At 43.3% G+C, this 23511-nt stretch overlaps 6 protein-coding genes across 6 annotated transcripts; 3 read left to right on the forward strand and 3 right to left on the reverse strand.

Annotated features, from left to right (window-relative positions):
* Positions 1-78: 78 nt before the first annotated feature.
* Positions 79-3607, reverse strand: LOC137955775 (beta-glucuronosyltransferase GlcAT14A-like). The gene is made up of 4 exons (XM_068802934.1): positions 2978-3607; positions 2810-2885; positions 2561-2676; positions 79-635 (listed from the first exon to the last, which is right to left on the reverse strand). The coding sequence occupies exons 1-4, from the start codon at positions 3528-3530 to the stop codon at positions 124-126; spliced, it is 1257 nt and encodes a 418-aa protein (XP_068659035.1). The 5' UTR covers positions 3531-3607; the 3' UTR covers positions 79-123.
* A 20-nt stretch (positions 3608-3627) lies between these two features.
* LOC137955848 (hydroxyethylthiazole kinase) lies at positions 3628-6596 on the forward strand. The gene is made up of 2 exons (XM_068803061.1): positions 3628-4326; positions 6108-6596. Exons 1-2 carry the CDS (start codon positions 3865-3867, stop codon positions 6498-6500), a joined length of 855 nt encoding a protein of 284 aa, XP_068659162.1. The 5' UTR covers positions 3628-3864; the 3' UTR covers positions 6501-6596.
* A 1506-nt stretch (positions 6597-8102) lies between these two features.
* On the reverse strand, positions 8103-9317 carry LOC137954937 (GATA transcription factor 1). Its single transcript, XM_068801830.1, has 2 exons — positions 8998-9317; positions 8103-8863 (listed from the first exon to the last, which is right to left on the reverse strand). Exons 1-2 carry the CDS (start codon positions 9202-9204, stop codon positions 8318-8320), a joined length of 753 nt encoding a protein of 250 aa, XP_068657931.1. The 5' UTR covers positions 9205-9317; the 3' UTR covers positions 8103-8317.
* A 5773-nt stretch (positions 9318-15090) lies between these two features.
* On the forward strand, positions 15091-18592 carry LOC137955621 (MDIS1-interacting receptor like kinase 1-like). Its single transcript, XM_068802683.1, has 2 exons — positions 15091-17801; positions 18003-18592. Exons 1-2 carry the CDS (start codon positions 15143-15145, stop codon positions 18428-18430), a joined length of 3087 nt encoding a protein of 1028 aa, XP_068658784.1. The 5' UTR covers positions 15091-15142; the 3' UTR covers positions 18431-18592.
* Positions 18593-18745: 153 nt separating this feature from the next.
* Positions 18746-20548, reverse strand: LOC137955921 (UDP-glycosyltransferase 92A1-like). The gene has a single exon (XM_068803187.1). It carries the CDS (start codon positions 20290-20292, stop codon positions 18838-18840), a length of 1455 nt encoding a protein of 484 aa, XP_068659288.1. The 5' UTR covers positions 20293-20548; the 3' UTR covers positions 18746-18837.
* LOC137955998 (UDP-glycosyltransferase 92A1-like) lies at positions 20463-22548 on the forward strand. Its single transcript, XM_068803313.1, has one exon. The coding sequence runs from the start codon at positions 20838-20840 to the stop codon at positions 22242-22244; it is 1407 nt and encodes a 468-aa protein (XP_068659414.1). The 5' UTR covers positions 20463-20837; the 3' UTR covers positions 22245-22548.
* The last annotated feature ends 963 nt before the right edge of the window (positions 22549-23511 follow it).

Raw genomic sequence — 23511 nt, forward strand, 5'->3', positions numbered from 1 at the left:
TCTTATACCTTTTAAAGGGGATCTCTGAAATTACTGAAGTTAAACCAACACCAAATGAGAACAATACAGAATCCAAAATAAACGAAAAAAAATAGCAAACTCTTATGCTGAAATTTGAAGGTATCATTCAAATATACAGTGGTTGGACCTGAGAGTGCCATTAGAAAATAGTTCTACAATAGACTTTGCCAGCCTTTTAGCTCCAGAGCCAGGCCTTAGAACATCAGCATCACCCCATTGGGTGCATTGACCATCTTCCACATGTAGACACCACCCACCAGGTACAACCCTCCCCAGACTCCTATTCAACAACTCTTGGTCAATATGGTCAAGAACAGGATCATTTTCAGGGAATTGGGTCCCAAAAGCTGCTCCACTCTCCAGCATTGCTTCCAAGTCTTTCAGACCAAGGGTATGTGGATCCCGTTTGAGACTGTCATCCCATGAAACAAAGTGCATGTTGTAGTTAACAGTGGTGTTGTTGAACTCGGGTGAATTGCACAACACAGTGTGGAAATAGTTCATGTCTGATGATGGAGTATTTGCACAATACATCAAAAGAATCCTTGGTAAATTGTCAGTCCCCAAGATGCAAAACTCAATGAACTTGCGACTAAGAATTACAGAAGAAGAACCTGCATGGGAGGAAAAAGATGTCAACATGCTATCTGAGGACTCCAACTAGGTTACATAAACTTCAAATGACTGAAGGTGATTATAAATCTGTAATGACATTAGAAGATATTGTGGCTAATTCATTCGAACCAGATCTGCCATGGAATGTCGACTGTGGATTTGGTAGGAGTCAGTTAGAAGGTCCAGTCCTTGATTCTGGTAAGAATTACACAGGGAGTAGGATTCATATAACAAATAAAAAATGGGACTTTCTCATTGGCTTTCTTACAGGGTCCACAGCTGACACTTCATAGGATCCCATTTCAATTTCTTCTTGCTTTCAATAATCTACAGCAATCTTTTAGCCTACGAAAACTGACTACATAGTGCAGTAGGGTTACTCCGGATCATCAAGCAGACAAACAGAACACAGATATCCTCCTCCAGAAGCAGTTTAGTTAAAGCAAGAATCAATTGAAAACTTAATGCCACTGCCTCTTTAAGTTTCACATGATGTTTTCAGGTGTCCTTCCCAACAATAAATTTTGTATCTTCCTGTTTAAAGTCATTTTGGGTGAATTGGACTTTGCAATTTGGTAAAAAACATTAACTTGAAAAAACTTGAAGAAACAAAAATCCTGAAGATTAATATGCCCGACCTAACAAATCAGAATTTACACTTTTAAATTGAAATAAAATTTCAAGCATCTAGCAGTATATGAAACACCCAACATTTTTAATAATATACCTCCCAGGTCTATCAAACATGATGAGAAAAAGAGCAGGTTCTATAAAGGATTTGATGAGCCATTAATAACCTCTTCAAGACTTCCGTTAACTATTCTCTGAGAGAAGTTAATCAATAGCCACGTCTTCCTTATATAACTAGTTATCAACTTGGATTGAATCCCAGACTGACATGAAGTATCTAAAGGAAAAACAACCCAAGTAAGAGAATCGGCTTAAGAAGAGACAGAGTCACTATTAAATACAAGGGCCTATTCTTTTGAAAAATATTTACAAGGACCATTCCCAGCTTAACTACTTGTCTATGATCCTTGGCGACATAGCATGGAAAGATACTCACAAGAACCATTCCCAAGCTTTCCTTCTTCACTTTTGAACAACTGCAGTAAAGATCAGAGTTACAAAGCAACATATGAATGGCGGCACTAGCACAGCTTCAAAGAGCAAAATGGACCTGAAATCTCATATGGGCCTTAGCCAATGGAGTACTGAACAGATATTGGATTATTAAGTGGTTAAACATTCGTTGCTTATGTACCAATAATAACAGGCATCTTCATGATTCATCTCGTCAAGAGGTTCTATGACAAAGAGATCACTCAAAATTTCCTATGCTGAAGATCATTCAAATGTTTCAAGGTATTGCTGTCTGGTGCTCAGTAGTTGAGATCGGTAAAGACGCCTTCATAACTGATCAGGACTCCTGCCAAAAAAGATAAAGAAAGCTCTCTCAACTCGGTCTTACTTATCGTGTCAAAGAGCAAAGCTTCCTGAGGCTTCAGGATCCATAGTAAACCAAACACACTAGGTTCAAACGTAAAATAATGTTAGTCAACTAACCCACCACTACCATCAAGGTGACAGAAGTCAAGAATTTTATTCCAAGCCAGTAACTCCTCTCCGTCTTAACAAACACTCACTCCATTAAAGTTCAGACTTAAGCTTTCCCAGCATTAACGCAACACAGACAGACCCATAGAAGGGTGGGCAGTTGCTCAGTATCACCGACATAATTTCTGGATTCATCTTACTTAGGACTACTTACCGAGTGTTAATTCCTTAAGGGTAAGAGCTCGCTGTCAGTGAAGTAGAGAAAAGACTGTAAACAGTAACATAGTAAATCTCAAACAAACCCGTATGTGTTGAAACAAGGTGGCGTTCAACTATAAACAGCGCAAAGTTGCAACAAAAAGCTAACCAATGAACAACTTGTAGAAATCTGGCAATTCGCGCTTTTGGGTGGCATAGAACATATCATTCCTTGCCGCGAGATAAAATCCGGGGTCCACATGTATCAGTCTTACTCGGCGAGATCTGTAATAATCATGAGCTTGAATAAATATATACGCTCGTCCCAACATGTAAAAAAATCAATCTGAAATCCGAGAAAGATACAAATGTGGATAAAAAATCTTATTCTTCAGAAGAAAAGAAGATAAGTACATACTCTCTCAGAGTAAAATTACTGGTGTGCTGGACGAAGTTTAGATCCCTCGGTAAGAAAGATAATATGTGGAGAAGGTCTGTCCCAGTGGATCCAGTTTCAGTTCTAGAAAACGAAGGAAGAGAAAACAACAAGAGGGATATCAAGAAATTGAAGGGGACGAAATAGTACCGTCTTGTGTCACCAGAGGGTAGTCCTTGGCGGACAGATTTATAAACCAGTCCCAATTGGGAGCAAACCTCAGCAATATAGAGGCCCCATGAAGGGTTGCGGCAAGGGCAGAGGAGCCACGCGGATCCGCAACATCGGCCTTACCGATGACATCGACATTTCGGGAAGCGTGGTAGACAGGCGTACCCTGCACAGCGAGGGCGAGCTGCGCCCTCTGTTCATTAGTGGCAGTGAGATCGAGGTGGAGGAGGTAGTGGTTCTTCGGGTGGTAGACGGCTGAGAGAAGGCGCAGGACACGACTGACGTCGCCATTGGAACCAGAAATGAGGTACGCCAGTGAAGGCGGAGGAGGCAATGATGGGTCGTTGGGGTCGAAGAGAAGTAGATTCGAAGCGGATGAAACCGGGCGGGAGATGAAGAATCGAAGAGAGGAGTTACCGGAGAAGGAAAAAATGAGGATGAGGAGGGAGAGGAGAGCGGTGGAGATGAGGCAATACAGATTTCGGCTTTCCTTGGGAGTAGATCCGGCGCTTGCAGAGAGGCCGGGAAGCATGGCTTTCTTGGGGAGCGCTGGCGTTGTCCGAAAGCCGGATCGGCGACGGAGACGACATTGATGTAGTGACTGATGAGTTCCCCTTGATTTTAAAAAACAGAAAGAAACACAGTTGCAGAAAGATGTTTCTCCCACGCATCCTCACGGGCCCACAACCAGTCAATCGAACGGATATCTTTGTCTACTGGCCTCGGACAATAAAAATAGATTGCTTCTTGTTTTTAGGGATTTTCCCATTTACTTCTTTGGAAACTACAAGGTCTTTCTGTGACTCGTCGACATCGGTTAGCGGAGGAAGAACGCAGGGGCGTGTAGGGAAGAGAGGAAGCTGGTGATGGAGGAGAAGAAAGATGAAGTGGTATTTATACAGCGAGAAGAAGAAGTTTGGGCCGGGAAGTCATGGCAGTTACTATCTGCTCTACGCAACCGGTGTCCGCTCATCCAATGCATAACTAACTTCGTATCCATGGACATGATGGCCAACACTCTGCTTGCTGCGGGTGCTTCTCCGGCCATGTTGCATTGCTTGCAAGAGATTTCGGATTTTACTCCTCACGCTGGTGCTCTCTGTGTTAACATTGGGACTCTGACTGCCGAGTGGGTCCATTCCATGAAGGCCGCGGCTGCTCTCTGCACGCAGTTGAGAAAACCGTGGGTACTTGACCCTGTTGCCGTCTCCGCTTCTGAGTTTCGTATGAAGGCGTGTCTGGAACTTGTGGGTCTACGCCCTTCTGTTATTCGGGGGAATGCTTCCGAGATCATAGCGCTTTCCAGTGCTTCCATGAGTCTCACTAAGGTATGTTCATTTTTCTGTTCTGCTGCTGTTTAAGTTTATTTTTTGCCAGTTACTAACAATTAAGCAAGTTATTTAGGGAAATATCTTGAGAATTGGAATTGAAATGTTTGTATTCTGCTTCATGGGGGAAACAAGTGGTTCCTGTTCCATAAACGAGTTATAATTCATTTTGCTTCTTGTTTTTATGTCTTGATAATTTAATCTGTGCACGATGTATCGGCCTTCTGTTTTTGGAATTCTTTATGTGCAGCGACCTATGTTTGTTCCTTGCTCTCTTTTATTTTAATATGCAAAGGAAGCTCCTTTCCCGTCGCCGACGTTCCATTTGCTGACCCTTACAGGATTCCACGGTCTCAGGGTTTATGTCGGAAGGTTTCAGAAAGAACACTATCAGTTTTCCATCTCTGTTTCATCATTCAATAAGCTGTCTCAGCCTTAGCTTCTGCTTGCTAAATAGTTCTTAATGCTTTCTAAGGAGTTTTTTTTTCTTTTTTGCCAGTACTTTCTTCTGGTTTTTGGCATAATTGTCTTTGTTGGGACAGCAGCGTCTTGTTTGAATTTATAATTGTAGGTTTTTTGCCAGGACTGGTAACTTATTAGCATATTATGGTATTATGTTCTGAGAATAGAATGAAACTGCTATGTGGGTGGTAGCTTCACATTTTGATTTTCTGTTATCTGTATCTGCCATTTTTAATCTTTAGCAAATTCTGAAATATAAGAAGAGAGTAACTTCTGACTGATATCTTTTGCCTGTATCAGAGTATTTTAATTTAAGGTTTAGTAATTGACTAGAAAATTTTCTACTTACGTGACTGAACTTCTATTAATTTGAAGCCCCTCTTGTTGGTTATGGAATATATCTCAGTTCCTCTGTTCTTCTTCACCATGCATGGATAGTTTCAACTAAAGGTGCAATAATAGCTGGAATTGGCAATCAGTGAAAGGTTTAGGAATTGTAGGAGATTATTCTCTGAAGCTGGAAGTTAGGTTATCCTGTAAAACACGGCAGAGTTGTTAAGAATTTAAACCTTGAAAATTTCCAGTAACACTTTACTTTTAAAAATCGATACAGTATGATAAACAAAGAGGGTGCCTTCTGGAAGCTGAGCTCATATGGGAAGAAGAATGGACGCTTCTAATTTTGGGTAGATTCAGGAAATGTAGTACAGTGCATTTAAATTGTCAAGTGATGATTTACTTTAATGGTGTTTAAGGGTTAAACAGTGCTGTATTTGCTATGGTCTGTTGTCATTTCTGATGAATGTAAACAATCTGTGCTGTTAAAATGGTAGGTCTTAGAGGATATACTTTATAAATATGCTTGAAGGCAGGTTTTATTTAGTTACTGTTGTTTTGCATCATAAGCAGTCATCACATAAACGGAGCAAATGAAATATGATACTTCTGTGAAAACCAAACATAGCTTTGAGAGAGAGTGAGAGAGTGAGAGTGTGAGAAGAACCAAGTAAAAATAAAAAAAAGCTGCTTCCTCTATACTCATTCAAGTTGTTGTCTGATTGTTCGATCTTCTATATCCATCATTAAAAAAAGAAAAAATCTATTTCTCATGTTTTAATGAGGCTTTAAACATTTGTGGAAATACATGTTTTGGTCCTAATTGGTATGGAATGCTGCTATGGCGACGCAAGGCAGTGTTGGAACGTCAAAGGGGTAGTCCCTTATTTTAGGTTGAAGAAGCCAAAGTTGGGCTGTCAAATTTCAAATATTGATATTACTGCTAGAAATATTGAAGCAGAGTTTGTAGTTGTTATTGGCAGGGGGTAGACAGCTCGGATGAGTCCACGGATGCTGTGGATGCAGCCAAGTCTTTATCTCAAACAAGTGGAGCCATAGTTGCTGTCTCTGGGGCTATCGATATCGTTACAGATGGCAAACAAGTGATTGGAATACACAACGGAGTAGCCATGATGCAGCTGATTACAGCAACAGGTTGTGCTGTTACAGCTTTGATTGCTGCTTTCGTTGCAGTGAACCCATCAAATGCATTAGAAGCCACAGCTGCCGCACTTGCCATCTTTGCAGTAGCAGGTGAATTGGGGATGGAGAAGTCCAGTGGCCCTGCATCTCTGCGGATGCATATGATCGATTCGTTGCACGGACTTGATGAAGCCACCATCCTTTCTCGAGTTCACATCCATTCTTTGTCGTGATCGCGATTGGAACTGCTCTGTACACCCACTTTAGCCAAAATAATTGTTTGAATCTCGATACATTATTAGCAACATATAAGATTCTTTATGACACTTACTTCAGACTGATGATTTATGAGTATTTGTTATATCCTTTTTCCAAATTTAACTGCACGAGCTGATTGTTTTTATTTGATTATCTTGAAGTGTCTTCCTGCCGGGTTTTTAAAAGTATAATTAGTGGGTTTAATGTCGTAAACTGTAGCCGTCCAGGTTTTCCAAGGCTGATACGAACCATGGTGGATGCGGATTTTTGTCAGGTTAATTTGTGTCATTTAGCCCTTGTCTGTTTTACTAATGAAAGAAATGATTCGGAGGCTGAAACGACGAAAGGTCTTCAATCTCTTTACTGGGTTTTTAGAAATTAGCGAGACTGGCACCTCGCGGCGGAGCAGAGTCTAAGCGATGTCTTCGCTCTATTCAATATTCAAACTCTGTTCCATCGTTCTGCATTGGAGAGTTTGGATGAGAAAAATATTCACGGGAAAGTAATCATCAGCTTTGACAATCTCTGAGGCAAAGAGAGTTCCCATCAGTTTTCAACAAAAGAAAAGTAGGAAACATCTCGCAGGCCATGAGCTCCATAACCTTCCCTCTGCTGTCAACGTTAATTACTTTTTTCTTTCTTTTTCGGCTCCCGTCCTCCAAAAGGACGGAAAGACTGCGAAAAAAAAGGAAAAACAAAAAGAGAGCAGCTCCGCCTCCGCAGAGACGAATCTCGTGCCAGAAATCTAAAAATGCCGAATCACGTGAGGGCTCCGACTGAACATATCAGCCATTATTATACTCCCCTCTATCGCAGAGATCGCCCAACATATCAGCCATAATTATTCGCTTCACGGCGACATTCAATCCCACACATCACAGTACTGACTCGGGAACGAAACCAATCCGAAATAGTAAAAGAAATCTATAAAAAAATTTCCCAAAATCAATAGCAAAACGAAACCCAGGATCAGTGTGTTAAATTGTCGGTGACAAACCATGTTGCTCCATCCCCATAAATGAATGGAGGACCCACTCGAGTTTTCAAAAAAAATCAGAACCGGTAACGTGGGCATGGGTCTTATCTTGATGTGAAATAATAGAGGTGGTGGTACCCGGTAACCCCTCCCCTCTCAACTGCACATCACCGTGTCAGCAGTTTGAAACAAAGATGTGGCCAGCAGCGCTACGCTCTCCCCATTAATTTTTATATCTCCCAATGACATCACTTTTGCTTTGATTCTTCGCCACCGTCTCTCTCACCGGAATCCAGTCGTTAAAAATCCACACAGATGTCGCCTCTCTGTAAATCCCCATCAGATTCTTGGTTCCATAGAAAAAGTATAGTAAGCGGAGGAGGGTAGGGGGCTTGCTTGTGTTTCACTCTTAGTCAAACTTGGTTGCCAAACCCTAACGATGATTGAGGAGAAAAGATAAAGAGAAAGAAGAGTAGGATACCTCTCGGCTTTCCATATCCAACGGTCGGGATAGGGCTTTAAAAGGGAGACGGAAGAGTGGAAGACCGTTCGTTCGCCTCGAGTCGCTCATTAGACCGGAAAAAAAGTTTGAAAAAAATAATGATTAATGAGCAGATATATTATATAATTCGGAAAGCTAACTAAAGTAGGGGACGACTCGCTACTCTTTTCAATTTCCGATTCATTTTTTTCAAAAAATAAAAATTTCCTGCCTAGAAAAAGAAAAAGAAAAATGAAAAAAGGGGAGAAAATAAGTGACTATCCATTTACGCACTATTTCTTCTGAACCCAAAAAAAAAAAAATGGAAAAGAAAACTAGAATCTATCCTTTGCCCTATGTTTCAACCGTCGCATTTCCAGGATTTTTCGGTGAGAGTTTGAATGCAACTCGGTCGAGAAAGTCGGGCTGCTGGCTGGCCGATACTCCGGCACGAGTCGGCCGGACTTGTACCGGACGCCGCAGGCGTTGCAGAGGGTCTTCGGGCCAAGGGGGCCGGCCCGCCACTGGGGCGTCTTCTCGGCCAAGCAGTGTAAACACTTTCGCCGTGGCAGCTGGCTCGCCTTCCTCGCTTCGCCCCACATGCCGGCGAAGCACGAGACGCCGCGTCTCCGCCTCCGTCTCTTGCTCCTCGCTCTCACCGGAAACCGTATTCCGCAGCTTCCGACTCCAGCGCCAGTCTCGAGAACCGAAACCGGGCTCTGGTTTTTCGGCCCCACGCAGCTACCGACGCTGCTCTCCAACACGGACACGGGACTCTGGCGCTTCGTCCCCGCGCTTGGCTTCTCTATCGAAATGTCAAACGTCTCAAGCGTCGGGAAAGCGTCTTCGTTCGATAACCACTCTAACTCTTCTAAAAATTCCTGAAACAACAGATTGAAAAGAAATTAACCCATATGCCAAACTCTCCCTTCCTCTCTCCCTCCCCCCTACCCCCTCAAAAAAAAAAAAAAAACTGCTCATTTTAAGAAGAAAAACTAGGAAACAGAGCACTCACGGGAAAAGCCTCATCAGTAGTGTCAAAAAAAACATCCAAGGCGTCATGAGTATCCGTCTGCGAAGCAAAAGGAGTAGCCTTTTCGTGAAGCTTATCTCCGTTATCCTCAGTCTCCACCTCTTGGTCCTCTACTTTAGGGTTTTGCTCTGTGATGTCTAGCGGTAAGTCCAAGAAGCCGTCAACGAAGCAGGCGTCGAGAGAGTCCATTTCCCGCAGAGAAGCAAAGATTGAAAACAAGGGATAATGAAAAATAAAAGGCAGGTGGGTTTAGATGGTTGGGTTGAGAAGAGATGACGACTCTCTCTCTAGCCTTACCCTTCTCCCCCCCCTCTCTCTCTCTCTCTCTCTCTCTCTCACTATATTTTCCTTTTTTGTTATTTAAAAAGTATATTTTATTATTATGACCCTCTCACGCGAGGGTTTGGTGGAACGAGGGATGTCGATAATTTTCGCCTGTATTTACTAAAATGCCACCCCTCCGCTTGAGTAGCAAATATACTCGCTATTGTTTCCTTAATTAAACAGATAGTCAAATTAGCCCAATCACTTGAAAACATTTCCATTCTAATCCCGCTAATACTTCCTAGTTCGGTGTATGTCGGTCACACTTACGTTACACAAAGCAAGCTCCGTGATTCGCGTTTTTCTATTTAAAACATAAAAAGGTGAATAATCCTCTCTTTTTTAGTTTTTAAAAATATTTGCTACTCAAATTACAAAAGGTTCTAAGGTACCCTCCGTAATTATGAGAAAACATTTAAGGGTAAAAACGAGATCTGGTAGACGAACTCGCCAATGGAAGCGGGATAAAAAGGAAGAGGCGGGCCGGTGACGCAACCCGTGCCCAAGGCGACGACCTCCACGATGCCCGCCCCAATGAGCTCGACATGTAGACGTCATCTTCCCAATCGTATCTGGCCACGTGTAACCCTCCTCCGGTTCAAAACTCTCGCCCGCCATGTCCACACGTGCGGTCCCTACCCTCAATCGTCCCATTGATTGGCAGGACACCGACGGCGTGATTTTTTTTTAGCTGGGCGTTTCAGACTTTCGCTCCGTGCCGCTAACATTTCGAAATTTATCGGTTAAAACAGAGGTTATCAGTGGAGATGAGCCATCAGTTCACCATTAAAAAATAGACTCTGGTTGTTCAGTAGTCCTGTATCATCATCATCTACGATAAAAACCCAAAATCGCGTCTCCTTTTAATGGATCAGGAGGCGACTTCCAATCCGAAAATCATTAGCCGATCTTAATCCGGAATTAAAAATCGGGTGAAAAAGTTAAAAAACATTTGCATGATTAAGAAGTTTGGAGGCTTAGGAACAGCATAAAAAAGCTGCCTTCTTCAAGTTGAAATCTCCACTGCGGATGAGTGCTCGGAACTGTTGAGCACAAACAAGGGTCCCACCCAAAGCGGATCTTTCTCTCTCGTTAAAGCTGGCGAGGCGACTCTTATATGCAACACAGGATTTACCCAAAATGTGATCTACCAGTAAAATTTGAAGCACTGGGGGGAGGAGGCAACAAGTTTGAGGCGATGGGGCGACCTTATCTTGAATCCCATCCTTCTCCCCTCCCACCTGCACAGCATGTGCTTGCCGAACACACAACAAAAAGAAGACTTGAATGAGGGACCTAACCTTGTCCAGGAATAGCAAGGAGCAGCTGATAATTCAAAGTTTCATGTGGAGAAGCAACCGTTATTTGTGTCTCATACTCTCAGACTTCCAAGTCTGATCTCTGGAACTCTACTGAGATGCGATTGTAAGCAGAGTTTCCGTCAGGGTTACCTGAGTCAATTGCAGATTGGAATGGTGGAGCCCTCACAGTCTGTGTTTCCAAGTGGGTTGGTAACTGGTATGATAGATCTCCACTAGTGCTCCTCTGCATTCATCTTCTAGGCCTTTCTGGCCACTGTGTTTGCAAATAATAAAGACCCACTTGGCCGATTTCAGTCAGCATCCTCTATCAGCATGGACGGCTTTATCTGATTTTTTATTTTTTTTGAAAGCACCCTGCAAAACTTCGAAAAGACAAGATTCAACGTCCTGCGGAATTTGAACTTTACCGAACTTTAGATTTAATTAAAGTGAAGGCTCTTTGTCTTGTAGGAGGCTCGTATATTTTCAAAAGCTGACTGCTGTCCCCAAACCTGTGGTGTGTTCGCGAGGACGAGCTTTCTCTGAAGCAAGTTAGTGCTGCCAAGGGTGGATTAGAAGCAAAAGTTTAGGTAAATGTTTTCGTTGATGATGCTACAGGTCGCCTTTATTGATAGAGCCAAGGCAATTCTCTATTTACCCAAACAAGAGAGTCTTAAACGATCAAATGAAATTAAAAAGCCGTTCCTTCTGTTCAGAAACAGTAGAGGCGATGTTCATTTCACTATCTGTGGTAGGCGTTCGTTTGGAAGAGATAGAAACAGCTCACTGGCTTGGTTGTAGAAATTTAGACTGAAGCATAAGTCTGGTACATGGCCTTCTGAAAGAAAAAAAAACTCAAAATTGTGTCAAATCAATGGAAAGTCGGCAGTATTCAATGCTGGATTTTAAAAATGGCCTCTGTACATGAACATGTTCTTTACTCGGATCATCATTTAGGCTCGGCTGATCATTATTGTGCCTTTTCGCCTGCCGTATTTTGATTCGACCTGTTTGAATTTATTAAACAATTCCGAGTAGTTAAGCAAAAAGAACCTGTGTGAAGTGACGGGAATCTACTTGCTGTGTAGCGCTACTAGTATCAGTTCTCTTCAGCGGTGAATTGAAATTTTTGCTTCAGATAGGTCACTGGTTTTACTGACAACTTGTTTTGATCTCGTTTAATGGAAGTAGTGTGTGCACCTTCGGTATGTAGCGCAGAACCGGGGGAACTGGTTGATTAAGGACTCTTCTCTTCATCTCTGCTCCTTTCCCAGATCCATTCATGACCGAAATAATCATCTTCTTCACTCTTTTGCTACTGATATCATATCTCTACGCAAACCCCCGTGTTCTTCCATCATCTTCGAATTGTTGAATTGGTCGGAAGCCTAGGGACAGGCAATGATGAGCACCCCTTGGCTCAATCTCCATCACAGAATTCCAACCACAGTGGAAAAGAAAAGAGCCCAGTCTGGCACTAAAATCCTCTGCTTTTGTTCCTTCATCCTCTCTTCAAAGCCCGGATGTAAACTCTTTCCTGATACCAATATTCATGTCGGATCCAGTCGGAGGTCGAATTACCAGGCCTCTATTCCGGTGGCTAGCTCCATCATCCGGGTAGCGAAGATGGTAAATTGAGACCCGAACGAAATGTAGCGAATAGAGGATGGAGGGTGAAGAATCTCCCATTGCATGCAACTATCAATGGAGATTCCGTGCAGTTTTCCTGAACGAGGGAGAGGGAGAGACACTTTGGGAATGAAAAGAGAAGGCGGGAAGCGGTCTTGGCCCTTAAGGGAGTAAAGGCCGATACACCAAACTGGCATCTTCACTATTCCCTGCAGAATCTTTAACTCTGTTTCCTCTATCTCTTCCACTATTCCCTGCAGAATCTTTAACTCTGTTTCCTCTATCTCTTCCACCGTATGCAATAGGGAAGTGTTTGATTGCGCACAGTGCCTGAGTTGTTCCTGAAACAGCACAGACCAGATATCAGTCCCATCAGCCGTTTTAAGATAATAAGACAACTGAGACCGACTCAGGAAACCACGACAGCTGAAGCTCGTCTGAATCAGATTTTGAGTGCAGGAGATTTCACCTAGGCGAGCGCGTAGACTCCATTGGTTATGAACACAAAGTGGTAAATTGAAAAGCTGATCAAATTTCACAATTGAAACGATTAGCTTTGAAGTTCCAATTCAATCTACGCAAACATTGGTCTTACTAAATACTCAATTCGACTCTAAACATTGACCTCCAATTACATCTTGAGTACTCTAGTTTGCTTTGCCTCATCTGTTCTTGCCCAAAACCCAAAACCAAGATGATATGACACCACATGGATGGGCTTCACTGACATAAATGTTTTTATTTTGTTTTTTTTTCTTCTAAATATCTCTTTCATTTATTACTTTTTCCAAAACAGGATGAACACTTCTACTTAATCTCGAGCCCTTATTCGAATTCTTTGAAAATCCTTCTTACAAGAAATGCAATTTTCAGCTTCAGTTAGGAAGTATTTCAGTTCTTTTTAAATATATTCCCTTAAAGTTGAAATGAAGTGTAGGATGGTCCTCAAGCCTCAAGGCCATGATTGTCCGTTTGAGGTGCTGGGATGTGTTTAGGAGGGGCCGAAATAACGAAAGTTATGGGCTCTTGCCCCGCCTTGTTAAGTGTAGAAAAGTGACAAGCAGAAGAGGTAGCCACCTCTGGTAGCAGTAATTGAATTTGTTTCCATGTGACCGCTGAGGAAGGCGCTCAGCGCTTAAGCAGCAGTCCCAACCCCTCCCTATCTTTCAGCCAAATGAACCCTTTTTGAGTGGCTTTACTTATTTAATGAAAGACTGCCAAAAGGATCGTCATCACGAGCTTTCTAATTAACTATGGAGCCTTTTGGTATTCACAACATCTCTAAATCAGGTGAGGCTTTACAGTTTAAGTTATCTATCTAATCTAATCTTCCCAAAGGAACTCGAACCAGACGAGTATCTTGGCCGCCTTGGGGATTAAGTCTAAATTAAGCCTTAAAGATCTAATCATCTCACTCATTATATATGTCAAATCTCCTCGGCATTATATATGATCCAATTGATGAGCAGAAATCAAGCATAAGATACAAAAAGAAGTGGAGAAAGATTTAGAAAGCCTGCGGCGATTACCCAAGTGGGTCTTTTCTCTTTTCCTTTCTGCGACTTTCCCGGAGTATCTTTAACTGGATCGACTGATAAAGGAAGAAGACGGTGAACAAGTGCCTTGTTGAGGCAACCAAAGGCCAATTCACAGAAGCGTTCACAAGCTGTTCGACAAAATGCCCAAATGCGTTTCATGTGGAAACTGGAGAAACGTTCCGTTTCCTCATCACTCTTAAGCTCTTTACATTTTAGCTCAAAACCATTCATTTGCCATTCGATTTAGTGGCACAGTCACAGTTCGGTGAGCCTTTGCAAGTAACCCGAAAAGCCAAATAGAAAAATAAGCCTTTGGGGAATAGGCTTTCTAAGATATCACCAAAAGTAGGCATAAAAGCATGTGGAAGCACGTATTCATCACTCAACACGGATTCGCTACAGAGCCTGAGAAGAAATAAAGAAAAAGGAAGAGGGAGGTGAAGCCCAATAATGGAGAGAGAAGTGTAAAACTCTTTCACATGGCCCTCCCATATTTATACAGTATTTTAACGCGCAGGAGCATGTGGGATCATGTGAAAATCTGCACTAGTCGCAAAGAAATTGCGTTTTGGTAGGTTTACGCAGGCCATGATTGCGTATGGGGGCACTTCCTTTTGCCCACCCATCTCTCTTTTCTTCTTCAACCCCATTTCTTCCAGTCTCTCTTTTTCTAACCAGTGAAATTTGTTCCGTATCGATTTGTAGTGACACCATAACATGGAAAGATTCGATTGTTTTTCCGGTGGCCGCAGCCTCAGAAAATAGCTAATTAATGTGATTTAATGGAGGGTTTCTAATAGATTAAAGCCTGAGTCACGTACATGCTCCAGTGGAAGAACAGGAGGGGTTGAAATCGGTCAGATTCGGATGAGCTTTGTCAGACCCGTCATTTTATAAAATTCTGGAAGGCACATTTCGAGCTTTTGAAATATGGGCGATTTACCGCTGTTCCATCATTATGATATCATGAGACCATCATCGGGTTTTGGAGGGTCAACCTCTTCCTCACTGAGATGAAATTTTTAGGAAAAAAAATACCCCATTGTGATTTTAACGCAGTGCATTCTATCCATCAAAAGTCTAATGTTGGGGTTGGCTTCTCCATTAGCCAACGATTTGTAATGTCTGTCCAACGCTTCCAGTCATTAACAGCTGTTGCAGAACCCAAGACCCCACGAGCATACAGAAAAACAAACAAACAAACAAACAATTCCATTTTTTTAATGTAAAATTCATCTTCTCTTCACCCCCATAAAATTCTTTTGCAGGCAGAAGAAGAACAAATGGCAGAAATCTAGGAGAAAGGAAGAGAAGCTAAGAAAGAGAGCAAGAAGAATGCAGACCCGTTTGCTGCTGCTCTTCTTCTCTTCAATCATCTCCGTCGTTGTTACGAAAGACGCGCCACTTCACTTCTCTGCGGGCGATGAACTCTCAATACTACTGGCGGTAAAATCGAGTCTTGTCGATCCTCTGAATAGGCTTGAAGATTGGAAGCACTCCCTCAGTAATGGTGCCCCGGATGCTCACTGTAAGTGGACTGGAGTAACTTGTGACTCAGCTGGAGCGGTCGAGAGGCTAGATCTTTCACGTATGAATCTGAGCGGGCGGGTGACTGAAGACATTCAACAACTACGTAGCCTTTCCGTTTTAAACATTTCCTGCAACTCTTTCGCGTCTACTCTTCCAAAGTCTCTTGCAGGTCTCACCTCATTGAAGAGTCTCGATGTCAGCCAGAACTCTTTTGTGGGTTCCTTTCCGACCGGTCTTGATCGGGCGACAGGACTGATCAATGTAAATGCTTCCGGCAACAATTTCTCCGGCTTATTACCAGAGGATATCGGTAACACCACCTCGCTCGAGAGCTTGGACTTCCGGGGGAGCTTCTTTGAAGGTACGATTCCGGTAGCTTATAAGAACTTGCAGAGACTCAAGTTTCTGGGTTTGTCTGGTAATAATCTCACCGGGCAAATTCCCGTCGAGTTGGGTCAGCTTTCATCTTTAGAGAAGATCATCATTGGATACAATGAGTTCCAAGGGAGCATTCCGGCGGAATTCGGAAATCTGTCCAACCTCCAGTATCTGGACATTGCCGTCGGAAATCTTGACGGCAAGATTCCAGTCGAGTTGGGGAAACTACAGTCACTTACGACAGTCTTTTTATACATGAATAATCTCGATGGCGCGATACCCTCCACATTGGGCAACTTGACATCGTTAGAGCAACTGGATCTCTCAGATAATTTGTTGACCGGTCATATTCCAGCTGAATTAACTGAGCTGAAAAAACTCCATCTGCTGAATCTGATGTGCAATCGCCTCTCCGGTCAAGTTCCGGTGGAAATAGGCAACTTGACACGGTTAGGGGTGCTCGAATTATGGAACAATTCGTTCACTGGGCCATTGCCGCCTGATCTTGGTCGGAATTCACCGTTGGTATGGCTTGATGTCTCGTCCAATTCTTTCTCTGGAGACGTTCCGAAAGGTTTATGCAACTATGGTAACCTCACCAAGCTCATCCTCTTCAACAATGGCTTCTCCGGCGATATCCCGGCAAGCCTAGCCGTTTGTGCTTCATTGGTCAGAGTCCGAATGCAAGATAACAAGATCTCAGGTCCCATTCCCATCGGGTTCGGAGGACTACCCAAGCTCCAGAGGTTGGAATTGGCATCTAACAATCTCTCCGGTGTAATCCCAGACGATCTCGCTCTCTCCTCGTCCGTCACTTTCATTGATCTCACCTCCAATCATCTGCAATCTTCTCTTCCCTACAACATTATGGCCATGCCCAGTCTTCAAACCTTTGCTGCGGCCGGTAACAAACTGTCCGGCAATATACCGGATCAGTTCCAAGATTGCCCATCTCTCGCAGTCTTAGATCTATCAAACAACAATTTCTCCGGGGAAATCCCTGCCAGTCTTGCCTCCTGCGGGAAGCTGCTAAATCTAAACCTTCAAAACAACCAATTAACAGGAGAAATTCCGGCCGCCATAGCTATGATGTCATCGTTGGCTATCCTGGACCTATCGAGAAACATGCTGACGGGAGTTTTGCCACACAATATTGGATCCTCACCGGCTCTCGAACTGCTTAACGTGTCCTATAACAACTTGACTGGTCCTGTGCCGGCAAATGGGATGCTACGGAGCATCAACCCAGATGATCTCGTCGGCAACCCTGGCCTATGCGGGGGCATACTTCCTCCTTGTTCGTCGAGCTTAGTTGCCGGATCCTCGAGCCTGAAGAATTCTCACGTCAAGCACATTATCTCCGTGTGGATCATTGGAATTTCGGCAGTTCTGGCCTTCGGGATCTTTCTTTTTGGCGCGCGACGACTATATCAGAGGTGGCGAGCCAACGGTGGGTTCTGTGAAGATAGATTTGATTCAGAAGGCGGGGAATGGCCATGGAGATTAACTGCGTTTCAGAGACTCAGCTTCACCAGCGCCGACATACTGGCAGCTATAAAGGAATCGAACGTAATCGGAATGGGTGCGACGGGGAGAGTGTATCGGGCGGAAGTTCAGAGGCCTCACGCGGTAGTGGCAGTGAAGAAGCTGTGGAGGCCGGTAGGGACGGAGTCTGAAACAATGGAAGAAAGCGATTTTGTTGGAGAGGTGAATCTACTGGGGAGGCTGCGGCACCGAAACATAGTGCGGCTCCTGGGTTACCTACATAACGAGACGGATGACATGATCATCTACGAGTACATGCCCAACGGAAGCCTCGGGGAGGCCTTGCACGGGAAGGAAGCAGGAAGGATGCTGGTGGATTGGGTGTCGAGGTACAACATCGCCGTAGGCGTCGCTCAGGGATTGGCGTATTTACACCACGATTGCTCGCCGCCGATTATCCACAGAGATGTCAAGTCTAATAACATCCTCCTTGACGGCAATTTAGAGGCTAGGATTGCAGATTTTGGACTGGCGAGGATGATGATCCGGAAGAACGAGACGGTTTCCATGGTTGCAGGATCCTACGGCTACATAGCACCAGGTAATAAATTAATTCTGACACCCTTTTTTCAATTTGATAAGATAAAATTCATCCAAAATTTGTAGAGAATCAAAAGCATGACTTTGTTTAGATTCAATTTAGGCATTCTGGGTCCTCTCTATCATTATCGGATTCAATCTGTTTGGTGCTTAAGCTTCAAGATTTTCCCCGTCTCCTAAACTCTTTACTTGACATCAACAGAATATGGTTACACACTGAAAGTAGACCAAAAGAGCGACATATACAGCTTCGGAGTGGTTGTAATGGAGCTTCTAACGGGGAAGAGACCCCTGGAACCAGAATTTGGAGAAAGCGTCGACATAGCCGAGTGGGTTCGATCTAAGATACGAATCAACAAGGGGATGGAAGCGCTGGATCCATCGCTGGGTGGAGCCCAGTGCAAACACATACAGGAAGAGATGCAATTGGTTCTTCGAATCGCTCTCCTCTGCACGGCCAAGTCGCCCAAAGACAGGCCTTCCATGAGAGACGTTCTAACCATGTTGGGGGAGGCTAAGCCCAGAAGGAAAAGCAGCAGCAGCAGCAGCAGCAATTGCATTCCAACGTCCGACAACATCAAAGATAACAAACCAGTCTTCAGTGCTTCACCAGTATCAGGCCTTCTTTGAGAAAGGAATAGATATTCCAGTTCCATCTTCTTTGTTATTAGCACTTTATTTTTTTTTAATTTTTTAATTTTTTTTTTTGTATGTATTGGTTTTTCCTTTCAGTCTTTGTGCCCTTGTGTATTATGAGTCCTGAACAAGGATATTTCATATATTGAGCTCCTGTCAAGCTAATTTAACTGTCTTACCCTAATTTTATCTATTAGGTTATAATTAAATGGTCATATTTAGAAATACTGAATCTAATAAAACTGTGTTTAAAATTTTTGATAGATTGATTTTCGACATAAAAGTGAAACCTAATCAGAACCCAAGACCTGTAAATTGTTAAAGACTTAAAATTCGAATCAAATTCTACCAATCTCTTTAACAGGCATCAAGACTAAGCTTCGAAGATTGAGAAGAAAATGTCACTTTGTGCGATGCGAGGCTGCTGTTTGTAGGAACTCGTCCAATGCTCTAACTGATGATCCTTTGCAGTTCTCGTCTTCTACTGTCGCTGCCTCGATCAGCTCTTGTACTTCCTTAGCTTTCCTTCTCATTTCGACCCCAATTCCTGACTCCTGATCCATGACATGTTTAATCATCTTGGTAATATCATCTCCATGAATCTCCACTTCCAGCCCCCTTGCTATCTCCACGCCCACGCCCAATTCGTCTACTAAATACTTCATATTGTAATGTTGTTCGGCTGCCATGGGCCACCCAATTATCGGCACTCCTTCCTTCAAGCTCTCTAAAATGGAGTTCCATCCACAGTGGCTAAGAAACGCACCTGTCGATTTGTGAGATAAAATTTCCATTTGCGGAGCCCAGCTCTTCGCAAGGAGACCTTGTCTCTTTTTTGCTGTCACTCTTTCTTCGAATCCGTCGGGGAACCACTCTGCTCTGAAATCCCCCTTCACATCGAAGCCAATCGGAGGCTTGACGACCCAAATGAATGGCTTTCCGGATGCTTCTAAACCTTTAGCTAGTTCCTTCATGTGCGATAGCTGAATGGAGTTCTGGGACCCGAAAGAAATGTACAGAACAGAGTTTGGTGTATGTTGGTTAAGCCAGTCAGTACAGGAGGAGGAGGTCGTCGACGAGGAAGGTGAAAATAAGGAACGGAGTAGCGGGCCGACGCACCAAATTCTCCTTGAGACTTCGTTTCTGAAATAATTTAATGCTCTACCCTCCAACTCCTCTATGGTATTAATTACCATTCCGTCAGTCTGGTAGAAGAACTCCATATGCTTTCGGAAGAGGATCGACCATGGATCGGACCCATCTGCCTCTTTGCAGTGTCTCGTGAGCTGGGTCCTGTGAAGATTTATGCCCGGAAAATCTGGCAAAGCTATTATTTCCGAATCCGTCTTCTTGTGAGGAAGGTGCTTCCAGACGGAGAGGAAGATGGCCGTACCGTAGCCCCCCCCAGTGCCGGCCACGCAGTGGAATATATCGAACTTGCGAGCACTCTCGACGGACCACGACATGAATTCGTCGGAGATGATGCAAAGTGGGGGTCGTCCATCTTGTCCGCAGATATTTGCTAGGAAAATTTCGAAGGCTGGCTGCAGAGTTTCGGACGCCTGAATTAACCGAAGTATGAGATGGGGAGGGACGGAATCAGTATTCTCGCAATTGGATGGAAGGCCGTGATCTGAGCTGTTGAAGGGAAGCTCGGCAAGGTGGATTGCAGATTCTGGAGGGAGAGCCGCTTTGAGCTTTCGAATGTTGAGGGGCGTATTGACGATGGTAATGGTATGGTTAGTCCGCAGCTCCAGTAATCCGGCCAAAGCCATGATAGGGTTGAGATGGCCCTGTGCCATGAAGGGTAACAAAATTATATGCTGCTTATCCTCGCGGTTCTGAGAAGAAGCCATGAAAGAGGACCAGATTGTTCCAACTCAGGAATTCGGATTTATTTCTAAGAATTCAGGTCGCCACTTCGTAAATCCTGATAAGGCGTCTTCTTCCCATGCGAATCACGCCTCTTCGTGTTCTGTGCCCAGAAGTCTCAAAAAGCTCTGTTCAACATCCAAGAAGCTATCAAGGTAGAGAAATGAGATTTACTCTAGACAAGAGTATCAAAGCGAGGAAATTGGTGACATTATAATCACTTCATTCAGAAATTGGTGGCTGAGTCAAAATTACTCTCCTATGAATGAGAGCGTGTTGACATAGCTTCCATAATTGGAGGAATTGGATGAGGACCGAGGAAGAAAGCACTCCATATTCGTGACGGATGAGATTACGTATCTGTGAAAGAAGACAAGTAATGATGTCACAGTTGGTGGCAAATTTGCTCTCCTTTTTCAATTCCATTTTTTCTTCTCTCCGTATTATCACTGGACGACTTTTATAAGCACCATTGAAGCCTTTCCTCTCTAAATTCTTGTGGCATCAGTGAAGCCTTTCCTCTCTCTAGATGGGCAAAAGCAGACACCTAGTGTTGTTCCCTTTCATGGCGGAAGGTCATGTCATACCGTTCATAGCCTTGGCCAGGCATTTCGCAAAGCGAAGCCACTGCGCCATCACCCTTCTGATTACCCCTTCAATGTCGCATAAGTTGAAGCCCACCTTCCCTTTAGACTCCGAAGTCCGTCTCGTTGAGCTTCCCTTCACCGGCGCCGAACGCGGCCTGCCTCTTCTACAAGCCGCTGAGACCCTTCGACCAGCCTTCAAGGATTTCATCTCCAATCTCTGCGCGGAGGCTGGTAGAGACTCCATCTGCGTAATTGCAGATTTTTTGGCGGCGTGGAGTATTAAGGTAGCGAAAGACCTCGGGGTCTGCGTTTACGTGTTCATGACCAGTGGGGCGTACGGTTCGGCGGTGGGTTTCTCCGTCCGCCTTCATCTCCCTCACAGCAAGACAGACTGCGAACAGTTCCCGGTGCCGGAATTTCCCCGCCCTCTTCGATTGAGCCGCTCTCAACTTCCAGATAACCTGAGACTTGCTGACGGCACCGATGGATTGACTCTGTTCCTCCGCAGGCAGTTCTCGACATGTTTTACTTCTGACGGGTTCTTGTTCAATACAATAGAGGGTTTGGAGGATATCGGAATGCAATATTTCGAAAAAAAATCTGGGCGTCCCGTCTGGGCAGTCGGACCCATCATTTCGACGAGCAATCAGGATCGGCCGGAGGGAGTCAGACGCCACGAGTGTCTGGAATGGCTGAACCTCCACCCTCCATCCTCTGTGCTGTACATAGCATTCGGATCGACGGCTACCATCTCTGCTTCACAAATGGTGGATCTTGCCCATGGACTGGAAGCCAGTGGTAAGCCTTTCATTTGGGTTGTTAAGTCTCCCGTCGGTTACCAAGGAAACGAGGAATTTAGAGAGGAGTGGTTGCCGGAGGGATTTGAAGATCGGATAAAGAAAACAAAACAAGGAATATTGGTGAGGAATTGGGGACCGCAAGTGGCAATCCTGGCTCACAAGTCGACGAGTGCGTTTCTGAGTCACTGTGGTTGGAATTCGGTGTTAGAGAGCTTGGCGCACGGTGTACCCATCATCGCATGGCCGTTGATGTCAGAACAGTTCTTCAATGCAAAAATGCTGGTAGAAGAAGCCAAAGTAAGCGTGCAGATTGCAGCGGGTAACAGTTCAAAGATAGATCCTGCTCACGTCTCGGCGGTGATTGAGACAGTTATGGGGGCAACGGAAAAAGGAGAGGAAGTGAGAAGAAATGCTCGTAAAATTAGAGAGATGATGCATGCTGCAGTGAAGGAAAAGACAGGGTTCGAAGGTTCTTCCATCAAGGCTCTCGATGATTTAGTTGTCACAGCATTTTCGGTGAAGAAGACGCGTAACGAAGAAATACATTGATAAATCGGTTGTACACCTCGTGGAACTGCATTTTACCTTGATAAAAAGACTTGGGAAAGGCTGATACTATTCAATTAAACACCGATGATTTCTCAAACCAATACATAAACCCAAGAGATCTCATAAGAGAGAAGCTTAGCTCTTGGGAGAGAGTAGACAAGAAATTTGTGTGCTTTAAAAAGAAATTTTGGTTGCCTTGTTTTGACTCATCTTGTTTATGTTCGTCTTGTCTACTCCTTATTTGGATATTCTACCTACATAAAATTTGATTACCACAACAAGTGGTATTCTTCATTGTTGCTTACCCCTTTCTTGTACGTCTCCTCTTAATTCTCTCCCTCAAGTTGGAAATCTTCTTGTTCTTCACCAAGAGACCCAACTTACACAACATAATGGTGAGAGAAAAAATCAATTCTTATTCGTATGATAAAACTCCATATACTAGTCAAAACAGTCATAGTCTTCAACACACTCCGCTCAATTTTAATAGTGAGAAAATAACCCAACTTTAGATCACAATAAAAATATTACTCTCTTTCTAAGGGTAGCTCAAACACAAATCACCTCTTTGGTGAAGAATAAAATATTTGACTCAAACCGGATGTTTGGTACACTCCTATACTTTTAGGTAGTGGGTCTATCTCCTATACTTTTAGGTAGTGCATCTATAAGCATTACTTTAAAGTGATTTTATCAAACACAAATTGAAAAAAAAGTACTTCGAGGAATTAAAGTTTAAAAAAAGATAACAACTCTCATACTTCAAAAGGAATGACGCACACAATGCATCTCTTCATACTTCCAAGTAAGAAATATACGCTTTTAGACCAATAAATGGATAAAAAATGACCAGGTTTGACTTAAGAGGGAGATAAAAAAATAATTCCTCTACGAACATGATGATTTAAAAACTTAAAAAATCCCCAATAAGAAAGTTTTGAGATGGAATGTAGTAATGAAACTTTCTAAACATTGACTTCGCATAAAAAGTAATTACTTTTTAACACAACTAGACCAATTTGTAAAGAAAATATTCAAGAGATAAAATCTAGATTGAGAGAGGTTTTTGGACACTAAGCTTTTAAATTTAGGATGAGTAAACAAGACTTGCTAATTCAAAAATTTTAAACTTTGTGAAAAATGGAAACTAAACTCATCATGGGAAATACTTCTCTTAAGAAAACTAATGTAATATGAGATCAAGAAAAGAAATTTTTAAGGAAGGAAATATACTCAAGTTGGTAAAATCTTGAGTAGAGTTTGAAAA

Source organism: Aristolochia californica, unplaced genomic scaffold (assembly GCF_029961685.1).
Source record: "Aristolochia californica isolate CCGP_79_NKW_82.1479 unplaced genomic scaffold, dmAriCali1.0.hap1 SCAF_1, whole genome shotgun sequence".
Classification (NCBI taxonomy): domain Eukaryota; kingdom Viridiplantae; phylum Streptophyta; class Magnoliopsida; order Piperales; family Aristolochiaceae; genus Aristolochia; species Aristolochia californica.

What these genes read in the sequence shown, in the direction of transcription:
- LOC137955775 (XM_068802934.1), bottom strand. Translation starts at nt 3,530, where the DNA reads ATGCTTCCCGGCCTCTCTGCAAGCGCCGGATCTACTCCCAAGGAAAGC. An exon ending in CCCTCTGGTGACACAAGACG is followed by an intron (nt 2,886 to 2,977) that starts GTACTATTTCGT and finishes CCACTGGGACAG; the next exon opens with ACCTTCTCCACATATTATCT. An exon ending in AGTAATTTTACTCTGAGAGA is followed by an intron (nt 2,677 to 2,809) that starts GTATGTACTTAT and finishes TGATTATTACAG; the next exon opens with ATCTCGCCGAGTAAGACTGA.
- LOC137955848 (XM_068803061.1), top strand. Translation starts at nt 3,865, where the DNA reads ATGGAGGAGAAGAAAGATGAAGTGGTATTTATACAGCGAGAAGAAGAA. An exon ending in CTTCCATGAGTCTCACTAAG is followed by an intron (nt 4,327 to 6,107) that starts GTATGTTCATTT and finishes TGTTATTGGCAG; the next exon opens with GGGGTAGACAGCTCGGATGA.
- LOC137954937 (XM_068801830.1), bottom strand. Translation starts at nt 9,204, where the DNA reads ATGGACTCTCTCGACGCCTGCTTCGTTGACGGCTTCTTGGACTTACCG. An exon ending in CTACTGATGAGGCTTTTCCC is followed by an intron (nt 8,864 to 8,997) that starts GTGAGTGCTCTG and finishes CTGTTGTTTCAG; the next exon opens with GAATTTTTAGAAGAGTTAGA.
- LOC137955621 (XM_068802683.1), top strand. Translation starts at nt 15,143, where the DNA reads ATGCAGACCCGTTTGCTGCTGCTCTTCTTCTCTTCAATCATCTCCGTC. An exon ending in CTACGGCTACATAGCACCAG is followed by an intron (nt 17,802 to 18,002) that starts GTAATAAATTAA and finishes TGACATCAACAG; the next exon opens with AATATGGTTACACACTGAAA.
- LOC137955921 (XM_068803187.1), bottom strand. Translation starts at nt 20,292, where the DNA reads ATGGCTTCTTCTCAGAACCGCGAGGATAAGCAGCATATAATTTTGTTA.
- LOC137955998 (XM_068803313.1), top strand. Translation starts at nt 20,838, where the DNA reads ATGGGCAAAAGCAGACACCTAGTGTTGTTCCCTTTCATGGCGGAAGGT.